Source organism: Schistocerca americana, chromosome 2, assembly GCF_021461395.2.
Source record: "Schistocerca americana isolate TAMUIC-IGC-003095 chromosome 2, iqSchAmer2.1, whole genome shotgun sequence".
In the NCBI taxonomy this organism is placed as follows: Eukaryota; Metazoa; Arthropoda; class Insecta; order Orthoptera; family Acrididae; genus Schistocerca; species Schistocerca americana.
In genome coordinates, this window is record NC_060120.1 from 933130007 (window position 1) to 933142308 (window position 12302).

General features: G+C 41.9%; 1 protein-coding gene across 1 annotated transcript in view; it reads right to left on the reverse strand.

Moving 5' to 3' along the window:
• Window positions 1-1301: 1301 nt before the first annotated feature.
• Window positions 1302-12302, reverse strand: part of LOC124596009 (flocculation protein FLO11-like) — a 487257-nt gene continuing 476256 nt past the window's right edge. Inside the window, exon 3 of the mRNA XM_047134962.1 lies at window positions 1302-1691. Coding sequence (XP_046990918.1) covers window positions 1476-1691 — 216 coding nt within the window. The 3' untranslated portion in view covers window positions 1302-1475. The remainder of the gene's footprint in view (window positions 1692-12302) is intronic.

Here is a 12302-nt window from a genome sequence, read left to right on the forward strand (position 1 = left end):
ATGTGACTAGAGGTGGGCAAAATAAATGTGACCCGGAAAATATTTCAAGCACCTTAAGCTAGGCAACTAACCTTACATCATCCGCCCCAGTTATGGATATTGTAAGGTGGGTTGGCTGTCTTAAGGTACATGAAACACATTTTGAGGGCAGTTTTATGTGCCCGTCCTGTAACATGGAAGCAATAGGAAGCGTAACTGTGGCAAGAATCTTCGGTATCAAAGCGGAGAAAGATAAATTAAATTTATACTTGCGTTAGTAAAAAGTAACCTCTTTGAACAAATTCTCGGCACTGCAGCTGAAACCTCGCTCTTTAGCCACTAGGACAAAGAGAGCCAGCTTAGACAAACTCTGGAAGCTCTATGAAGACCCAGACCCAACTGCGTCAGCCTCACTCGTAAATGAGATGACCACTGGATCTGCGTTTCCTGTCACTCTACTAGAGGTAGCACATGCAAAGCGCATTTTATACAAGCAGCGGATACAAGCGGTTGCCGCTTAAGATCTTAGGCGACACTACCTACAGATTCAACATCGGAAATGTCTGAAACGTTATTTAGTACACTGAGTGCATATTTATAAAATATGCTCTTCAGATTTGTGACGAAAGCACCAAATCATTAAACCGGGTAGTTCACGTTTCATCGAAACCGCAGCGATGGTGCAAAGGAGGCATGGCATCTCCGAGGGGGGGAACTAGAATCTCGTCTCGTACGTAAACGACACGAGGGCTATACGACATGCAAAACGCAAATCCAGCGTGATCTCTGCAAGTCCGGCAGTTAGTCCTTCTAGGTTAACGGCAGCGTAGCGTCCCAGCTGTTTCATTTGCTTTTCTTGACCGTTGAGCGACATGCATGATGTTATATCATATTCTGATCATCCCACAACACATTGCCTTATCTTTTCCTTTCGACTGCTGCGTCCGTGTTTTGAATACAAAACGGAGGAATATATGATTATTTTGGAATCTTGTGTTACGGTAATTCGTTACGTGAGGACATAGCCTCTTAGGCTAAATTATGTTGCTTCTTAAAGATGATTTTATATCTATTGTGAAGAGATCAGCTGCAGTGGGGAAAGGAGACGTCTTGTTTGCGGCGTGATCTGAATTGGTGAGCTTCTGTTGCGTGGCACACTGTGACTGCTACATACAGTATATTGTTGTGACGTAAGCGTAGTAACAAAGGTATTAGTGTATGTCATTTTCCCCACTTGTGAATGTATTTTCACCCCTTTATGCTTTAGCTTGCATATGTCTTAAATAGGACTACTGGTCTTTTAATCTCTGTATTGAAACTCCTTTTGAGAATAGCAACGTGTATTGACAACAATTTTACAGTGGCTTTCTTATCGAACCTAAAAACACAGATCACAGCCAGCAGGTCCGGGAAACTGACTGGTGGCACCTGCGCATCGCGGAGCAGTCGCAGAGTCGGCAGGTAGCGGTGGGCGTGGCGTCCAGCGGGCAGTGACGTCAGAGGGAGAGGAAGTGGCTGAGCGCCTGGTCGATGAGCTTGGTGGGGGCGGTGCCGTCGGCCGTGTAGCGCACCGCCCGCAGGGGGTCGCCCTCGCTGTTGACGACGCCGTACTCGCCGACGATGAAGCCGTCCGGGGTTCGTTCCTCGACGCGGTACTTGCGGAAGCCGCGGCCCTCCACCACGTAGCCGGCCTTGTTGCCTGCGCTGTCCACCTGCAACACCAACACCTCTATGTAAAGTCCGCAAATACGAAGCCGAGTAAATGAGTAAATCCCCGAAACCATGCAGACAGCCTAAAATTCTAGACCCAGACACACTTCAGCGATTTCACAATATGGTGTAGCCTTAGGTACCTTAAAAAAGCAAAACCATCCCAAATAATAGGCAGAATCAATCATTAAACTCTCCCCCTGCCCCCCACCAAAGCCATCAAGGCTACCAGATATTGCACATCCAGGTCCACTTCAACAATTTCAGCATCTGGTGTAGTCTTTGGTACCTTGAGACCACCTAAATGTCCCAGTTAAGTGGCTGGATCAATCATTAAACCTCCTCAAGCCGTCTATACTTCCCAATACTCATATGAAGATCTGTCTCTGCAAATTCACCATCTGGTGTAACCTTCGGTACCATAAGGCCATCCAAAAATCCCAAATACGAGGCTAGTCAATCAGCGAGCCTCCCAAAGCCATCCAGACTTCGAAAGACTCCACATTCAGATCCACTTGTTCTCGAAAGACTCCACATTCAGATCCACTTGTTCATCTTCAGCCGCTAGTATAGCCTTTGGTACATTACATCACCCTAAACGACCCAAATACAAGGTTCAAATGGTTCAAATGGCTCTGAGCACTATGGGACTTAACTACTGAGGTCATCAGTCCCCTAGAACTTAGAACTACTTAAACCTAACTAACCTAAGGACATCACACACATCCATGCCCTTGGCAGGATTCGAACCTGCGACCGTAGCAGTCGCGCGGTTCCGGACTGAGCGCCTAGAACCGCAAATACAAGGCTGGATCAGTCCAACAAACCATCCAAACTTCATAAGACTCCACATTATGATCTACTTCAACAATTTAACCATCTGGAGTAGCCTTTACTACCTGAAGGAAGCCAAAAATTTCAAATAAGAGGCTGTGTGAATCAGTAAGTCTTCAAGCCATCCAGACTTACCAACATTCCACATCCAGATTCGCTCAACAGCTCACCATACAGCACAGTCTCCGCTTTAAAGACGAAAATCATCCCAAAGACGAGGCTGATTTAGCCACTAAGCCTCCTGAAGCCATTTAGACTTATCAATATTCCATATTCAGACCCACTTAACCATCTCACAATTTGTTGTAGCCTTTGGTGCCTTGAAATTATTGTCATTGGAAGTATCATGTCTTGGCTGATTACGTTGCGTCATATTCCTTTCATAACTTCTTCGTTATTTTGGGCCTCTTTCCTGCGATCTTTCTCATGAATCTTCCAGGATCTCAGGGTAGCTGAACACTGTGAAAAACCGGTTTCACTTTCGAGAATTAGAGGACGTCTTTGAGAAAACACCGAGTGAGGATCCTTTTATAATTGCATGCGCCACTGTTTTCTGACAGTTCGCCACTTAACCACAAAGAAATTATTACCTTGACAGGCAACGATCATGGGTCGCATAGACGTCTCTCTTATTTTCATTTCTCCGCCCAACGCACGGCACTAAACACAATCAGAGTGTAAATAAAGGTCAATAGCGCATTACAGCAACTGAATACAGAGTATAAGACATACAACAATAAAATATCAAACGAAACATCAATCGAGAATAATCCAACTTTTGTCAGATCAAATGCATAGAATACGACGTATGCTGAAGCAAAATCTAAACTAGAGAAAGCAAAATACGCCGATTTCAGCGCTTATACAGGGTTCCCCTGGGGGAAAGGACAATTCTCAGGGATACGACAGAAACGTATATTTGAACAGAAAACTTCATATAGACGTGTGCTGCATTCTGAATGGTGTCGGTATAGTTTAATGTGCATTAGTTTCCAAGCTAGTGGCTCGCAAGCATGTTTCTTACCCACACAATTCCTTTGATGTTTTATTGTGGCCCAACCTACCTCGTTGCTTACAATCTCTGTGTTCGGGCTGTCATTCTGAGATTACAGTAGAATGATATATGCGCGTTTGTCCATTGTGTGTTATGAGTGAAGTTGTGCGAGGGATTGAATGTGGATCAGAGAAAAGCATCAGTTAACTGTGTTTGTCCCCACGCTGGCTAAAATCCCATGTATCTACAGTACTGAGGAATGTGCAGATATAGTGTATCCTCACGGCTTCTGCGATGCTAGTGCTCCTACTGCTATCGAAAAATACCGTCGGCGTTTTCCGACACATCGCATTCCTGATCGTAAAATACGAGGCCTGTTCAGAAAGTAAGCTCCGATTGATTGCCAAATTGAAACCACAGCGAACATCAGAAATGTTTTACTTGTAACAATTAGCTACACCTTTCAGCTACTTCTCTACGTAGTCGCCGTTCTGACTTAGACTTTTGTCATAGCGTTGTACCAACTTTTCAATAGCCTCATCATAGAAGGCAGCCGCCAGTGCTTTCCGCCAATTCTCCACGCTGGCCTACACCTCGTTGTCTGTGTCAAAATGTTGTCTTCAAAGACAGCGGTTCATGTGACCAGAGATGAAACTCAGGGGGAGACAATTGCGGACTGTATTGTGGGTAATCTAACATTTCCATTTGAAAACGATGCAGGAGCATCTTCATTGCCCCTGCAGAATGCGGCTGAGAATTGTCGTGAAGACGAAACAGCACGACAGTTATGTAATGTTAGCTGCATAGCTTCAGGCGAAATTTCTCACCAGGTCCTCGTACTTGGCAGCAGACACTATTTTCTAGACATCTTTACGCACTCACTGCGAGCTCAGAAATGAGAAGAGCGACGTGATGCTAACTGGGGTTATACTAGAGACACTACCCAACACATCTGTGCAAAGCTTTATCGGATTTTCATAGTCGTTTCCATTTCGCGACCGATCGGAGCTTACTTTCTGAACGCCCCTCGTATTTAACAGAGTTTTGAGTACATTTCGTGAAAGGGACATTTTTCCAAGTTCGCATTTTTCTTCTTAACGTGTGGTTCAGCAACCTATGCAAGAACAGCAATACATTGTTGAAGGGTGAAGTGATGTCATACTTCCAGCACATGGTGACTTCCTGCGTGTTTCAGTGTCCCGTTGACGACAATGCCACAAGAATTTTGTCATGACAATGACGATTCTCCTTTCTTCCCATTATTACTACTCACAGACGAAGCCACGAACGTATGGCATAGGATCAATATGCATAATAAACGTCGATAGTCTCAGGAAAATTCACATGCTACAGTGGAAACTGATTTCCAAACAGGTTTTGCGATCAATGTTTTGTGTGGCATGATCGGTAACATGCTTCAAATGATCTTTCTTTTCGTATCCCTGAATACTGGCCATTCCTCTTGGGACACCCTGTATACAATATACCGGATGTTTAAAGATAATATAGAATGAAACAATTACTAAGGTTGCATTATATAGCAGTTCCTGCTGTATCGTAGGTATTTTTGCTATCGAAATGGAAAATAAAATATAGTGGAATACAAAACGAAGTTCCTGTGTAAAGTGGTATTCGATTAGACAAACAGAGAAATGAAGAGACATGGTAAGAGCCGCGTGTATACGCAAGAAATCCTAAAATGCAACAATACAGAAAGAAATAAAAGAGTAGCATTTAGTATGAGTGGATGACAACTTATTACCTATAAAACTAATTAAATAACATGTAATATAGTTCTGGAGTGTCAGGGAGATAACATAGAAGACGGATCGAAGTGTGAATATTTGAAATGGAAAGCACTTAATTGCTGAAGTGCAGAAGATGACGATTTTTTTAGAATGAAACATATCACCCAAGCCTAGATACATGCTTCTTGTGAAATCGTCCTGCAACTAACAGCACAGAGGCTAACTCAAATGTGTGCAGAATACAATCTCAAAACTTTATTATATAAGATGAATGTTATGGCTCTTCAAGGTAAATGCTCGATAAGGTTAAGATTAGGTAGTTAACAAAGAAATAAATGAATAGATGTAATATTTTAAATGTGTGGGCTGCGACACGAGTGATAATGATATAAAGGATGATACAGAACCGAAAACAATGGGAGTTTATTCGAGGATATTTTCTAAGTCTCCGGTGGCTCGTTACAGAGTAAAATTACAGTTGTGATTTATTCAGTTTTGTCCCAAAGATCTTCACAACGGTGAAAAACCGCAGTGGCCAAAATGTACATGTTTTTAAGAAAGAAGAAGTTGATACAGATGCAGGTGGCAACATCATGAGATTGAATGGGAGATGAAAAACTAACCCTGAACTGCAATCTGAAGGATAGACATAGGTCAACCAAGGAAACGATGGGCGCAAACTTAATGAAAACTCAACAAGTAGGCGCCTAATCTCTGTGTGCCAGACGATGAAGTTGTACTTTACGTGGGGAGCAAAGCTGGCAGTACAGCACACTTTCGCCTCATTGCCGTAAATACTGAATATAGCTAACTCTCAATTTCTATGCATACCTCTGGTTCAATTGTGTACATCTCAGGAATTAATGTGGGAACTATTATAGTTACCAATACAGATAACAACAGTGTAATAAAAATAATAATAATAATAAAGGGAGTTAAAAATAGCAAAAATATTGAGTAGCATATTTGAAGCTATGTTTAGAATCATCAGAAACAAAAATGATAGTGAAATAGAAGGAGACTGAAATGACAGTGATATTAGCTGTGAGAAAAAACAGAACATCAATAGACCACTCTGCAGACAAGGGCGAGAGAAAAGTGTTGAGGGGGCGGTGTTGATAAAAGTGAGTTTTAGACAAGCATATGGAATAGACAGCTACTTAGAAGGTGGACCAGTAACTGAGTCTTGAATTTTTAAATGAATTTAATTTCCCTCATATTTTGAGGCTTATCATTTCAAAGACAGGTTTCGATGATTCTTAGAAAATGTCTATGTTACCTGGTGCCACAGAGAGGGTTTTACTTTGTTGATAACCAGCATATCTATTCTGCTCTTCAGGTAACAGTAGTAGCAGTATTCGTAGTGTGTAAGGATTGAAGAAAAGTGCAATGATTGAAAAGACAATAGGCCAAATACAGGTTATGATAGCATCTACGCTTATCAGCACATAGGTATGATAATGAAACTTCCTGGCAGATTAAAACTATGTTCCCGACCGAGACTCGAACTCGGGACCTTTGCCTTTCGCGGGCAAGTGCTCTACCATCTGAGCTACCGAAGCACGACTCACGCTCGGTACTCACAGCTTTACTTCTGCCAGTATCCTGTCTCCTACCTTAAAAACTTTACAGAAGCTCTTCTGCGGACCATGCAGAACTAGCACTCCTGAAAGAAAGGATATTGCGGAGACATGGCTTAGCCACAGCCTGGGGGATGTTTCCAGAATGAGATTTTCACTCTGCAGCGGAGTGTGCGCTGATATGAAACTTCCTGGCAGATTAAAACTGTGTGCCCGACCGAGACTCGAAATCGGGACCTTTGCCTTTCGCGGGCAAGTGCTCTACCATCTGAGCTACCGAACCACGACTCACGCCCGGTACTCACAGCTTTACTTCTGCCAGTATCCTGTCTCCTACCTTCCAAACTTTACAGAAGCTCTTTTGCGAACCATGCAGAACTAGCACTCCTGAAAGAAAGGATATTGCGGAGACATGGTTTAGCCACAGCCTGGGGGATGTTTCCACAAGAGCTTCTGTAAAGTTTGGAAGGTAGGAGACAGGATACTGGCAGAAGTAAAGCTGTGAGTACCGGGCGTGAGTCGTGCTTCGGTAGCTCAGATGGTAGAGCACTTGCCCGCGAAAGGCAAAGGTCCCGAGTTCGAGTCTCGGTCGGGCACACAGTTTAAATCTGCCAGGAAGTTTCATATCAGCGCACACTCCGCTGCAGAGTGAAAATCTCATTCTGGAGGTATGATAATCGATATGGCATGAGTGATATGGTCTCATGTGTGAGCTCTCTCTCGAAAGTCCTTGCAGAATAAGATTGCCATAATCAGGTAAGAGGACTGTTAGTGATTCCACGCGTTTCTTTTCAAGCTCGAAAGAAACTATTTTCTTATATTTGGATAGTGAATTAAGTGACGCAGGCACTTTCTTACTGACCACAGTTGTGTGTTCAGTCCAGTGTAAGTAATGGTCCACAATTAGCCCCAAGTCGTTTGCAGAAGATGGAAAGGTTATTTCTGTGCCGTCTCGGATTAATGGTGGAAGAGTTTCTCTGGACTGAGGGAAAGTAAGTCTTTTATGAGTGAATAAGATAGCTTTCTTTTTAGGTGGGTTCAATTTCAAACCCGTGTTCTGCGTGTACTCTAATAAGGCAAATAAGTCAGCACTCACATCCTGGATGGCTATGCACAGTTTTGTTGGACTTCCAGATGGGAGAAGCTAAAGATCGTGAGCGTAGAACTGATATTTTCGTTTGGAGATAAAAATCGGCACATCAGCGGATAATGAGAAAAGCAATGGACCCAACAATGATCCTTGTGCCACATGTGATATTACATCTTTGCATTCTGACCTTTTTGTTTCAACCTTTACACACCGTTGGTGGTATGCAAAATATTAGCGGAATCATTAGAGGATCTCCAACCGATGCTTTGGGCCTCACATTCAAGTTTTCGTCAATACGAGAACGGCTGGGTAAGGAATTGTATGTGTGATGACGCTAGATATCGCTACGTCGTGACAAGGAGACCTTGTACCTCCCTAGCCTCTTGACATACGGAATCTTAAGGAAGATTTATGCGGTGTGCAGTTAAACATCACTCCGCAGGAAATACCCAGAAGTGAAGTATCAAGAGTATTGTGTAAGATCGACATTCCATTGCCGCCGTCCCGCTTACGGAAGCACCAGAGCAGGAGCGTATTCCATTAGCGAGTCGTCTCTGTCCTTAGGGTGTCGATAGCAGCTTCACAGACGGAGCCGTGAATCCACCTCGTCACGCTTGTTACTGTGCGGCCGACCTTCCACGGGATGGAGTGCCTTCGGATAATTAGTTTCCTGCAGAGTTAGTCTCGCATTAGCCACCGGCGCGCTGTTCGGCTGTGTTGATTTAGAGGACAACGCAGCGCCCGTAAAAAGAGGTATCGTGCATGCAAAGTGGCAGATTAGCCCTCTAGAGATCATTACTGCCACGAGCGGGCGCAAATAAGATTCGGAAGACTGCACCTTAAGCTTCACAATTTAGAACACTTGTTAACGGGAATGGGTTCCCTTCAGTCGTTTATCTTTTCGTCAGCGAAGGTTGGTCTGCGGTGGGTGAATTTAATATCCAATTGATGTCGAGGTCTCTCTCTGTCGAGATTTTAACGTTCTGTCAATGCGGAGGTCGTTATGGACAGGCGCTGAAATACCTGTCCGTAAATTTGTAGCTAAACGAAGACCCATGTTATAAAAACACGGATATATTTCACCGAGAGAACATTTATAGATTGAGTTACTGAATTAATTTTAGGAAATTATTATAAATACGACTCAAGAAACAGGGAGACCAGTCGTTTAATACAAAATATCAGTACAGGGACTCTACTTCGCAGAGAAGACGAAGGGCTTCATAAGAAGAAACATGATTAGAAGTGAAGATACTAGAACAGAATTAAATATTTTCAACATGAATGAAAAAATTCAAAAATATCGTGAAGATTAGACACAATGCCTCATGAGAATGTCAGGTCACAGAACTACTGAGAAGATCCTGAACAACAAGCCGAATGGCTAAACAGGCATTATAATACCCTGAACAAAATGGAAATGACTTTGTTTTTTATTTCAGAACAGGCAACAGCCTTATCCTTGAGAGGAAGAAGAAGAAGATGATGATAATAGTTTCCACTTATTAAACCACCTTTTTGGGCAATTTCGTAATAATCTGAAGTAAATTTTAAATTACGGTATCCGTAAGAAAATGTTTCTACTGTTACGATTCTTTCATTGCATAATTCATCGCAGTATATACTTTAGCTCTGGTTTGTCTATAGCAGCTCGTCTCGAAACGAGGTTATAAGGTGATTATCAACAAAAGTAAAACAAAGGCGACGGAATCTAGTCGAATGAAATCAGATGATACTAAGAAAATTAGGTCAGGAAAAGTGAACACGAAAAGTGGTTGAATAGTTTTGCTGTGTGGGCAGCAAAATAACCGACCGTGGCCGATTTAGAGAGAATATCAAAATCACGGTGGCAGCAGCAAGAAAAGATTCTCTGAAAAAGAGGAATTTCTTAACATGGAATTTGAATTTAAATATTAGAAAGCCTTTTCTGAAGTTGTTTGTGTGGAATGTAGCCTTGCACGGAAGTGAAACGTGGCCGATTTGTTGTTCAGCCAACAAGAGAATAGAAGCTTTTGAAATGTGATGCTAAGGCAATACTGTACTTATATATTTGTATGTTGTGCATATTTCTTTCAACAACTGTCTCATAACATCAAAGGTGTTTTCATGAATCCATGGAAATGAAATTTTTTTCTATAGTTCACTGCAAAAACACAGGTCACTTTTTGTTTTCGTTTCTAATAGAAAATTGGCAAAATGAACACCCGGCAATGCCGGTTTTGTCTGGTAGTTAGAAGTGAAACTAAAGGATCGAAATTCTTCTGTTTTCATGCTTTTACGCGCGATATTCTACAATGTTTAGGATTTCGAGTATATTGTAGTGGAACTTCTAGAACCTAAATAAAACTTCTTTCCTCTACGTGTAACAAAGAAAATCTTTTTTTAACCTGGTTTATGAATGTATAAATTGCTGTTGACGCATTTTTACAGCTGCAAACTTTACCGTGAAAACCACTATAACTTCTGAAATGAGGGTAGTTTTCCCTCTCTATTTCGACGTCACTCACTTCTTCGACTCGCATCCTTACCGATGCGAAGAGGAATACACTGGCATTCTAGAATGTAGTTAAATAAATTATGACGTGGTATCTTGAATTTCTCGAACAGTATACTATCACAGCATGATTCTCCTGAATACAAGAGAACCTTAAGGTTCTTTAAGTGGTACAATGCAAGTACCTTTCGCCATGCACTTGACAGTCGTTTCCAGAGCAAAGATGTAAATGTAGAATATCAAGAGATCACATCGCGCTACGAGAAGAGATTGAATAGTGATGCAATGTACATTTACGAAATATCTTATCAAGATGGTTTATTGTTCGGCACAAACACTTAATTACCTGTTTCGGGCGAAAGGTGACAGTTTCTAGATGCAACATAGAGTGGTTTAAGAGGAAGAAAGTTGTGATTTGAAATATGATTTAAAAATAGGATTCTTTTGTCGTGAAATATTTCTATATCACAAGACAAATATTCAGTATGGAGCAAAACTGAAGACAGCGCATTTCCTGGCTTTAGCTCACCCTAAACGAGCTTTACCTTTCGGGGTTCTTACATGTATTCTTGTTTTCCAAACAAATCTAATTATTTTCCATCAAGAAGGTTAGACTATCTGGTCTTTGAAATAGTTCCGAAACGTTTCTTACCTATATTGATGGACCACTACATCTGAGGATGACAAGATTGGCTTTCCTACATCCAAAGAACTGTTTACAATATTCTACGTTGTAGCGCCAGCTAAGACAAGAGTACTGACACATGTTGGGACGTTAACTCGGATCGTGAGACTAACTAGAACCCTGATTAGATCACTGCTAGCGACAAACAAGGGGACGGATGCACGTCTAGGTCTGACAAACCATCTTAGTATTTCTCGTATATTTCATTAGTCAGCAATACAGAAAGAGTATGTCATTTGATGAACAAGTTAAAGGTTGTAGCTAGGTCATTCTTCACCATAAGCTTCCTTGCTGGGTTAGTAATCCAACAGACAAGGCAAGAGTCCCCCAAGCATACAGTATAATAGCAGAGATCTACTGAGAAATTCGATACGAATGGGGTCGCCAAGCATGCATAAATGTTTGGTAACAGGGATACTAGATGAATCTAAGGGGCTAAGATTGACTTTCCATCAGGAATATATATTCGTCTGTGAGGAAGCTTGAAATCTATTTGGTGATCACAGTTGCTCACATTATCGTCGTGAAAGAAAATTGCATTGTTATTAGAACACCGTACCCGTCTACCGGTTCGGAGCCCTTAGCACTAAAATTATATGGTGCAACGATTAGAAGAATCCTGCTAAAGAGATATCTACAGACACTTCTGGATGAACATAATTCATACATGATAGAGATCACGCATGCAGAATGGTATGAATGTGATGCACCGAATTATAGCCACAGAAAATTTCAACTTCTCTTGAAAACAGAGTTACTAGCAATTTAGATACCTTAAAATCAGTTGTACGATATGACGCGAGTGTTTGGACACATACAGATTCCAGCCGGAACAGTTAACAGTAGTATTAGCAGCCAAGTAAGTGGTTAACTCACGAGCGTGCACGCCTATGTATAAAGTGCGCCAACCACAAATAACTTTGTCTTGTATCGTTACAATTTTGCTCAAAAATTGCGAGCCCGTACCTATTCCTTCTTTACTGCTTCAGCTAACACACTGGCAATTGAGCAGCAGTAGTACAGAATAAAAAGCAAGCTAGGCGAAAAACAATGTACGATGCGTGCAAGAAAATTCCGAGCTAGTGGCACAGTTCCACAATGAGACAGTTGTCTACGACGTAATTAGCAATCGAATAAGTGGTTGGCTGTGATCACATGCTTAGAGAGTGTCATTACTGTTGGGTAATA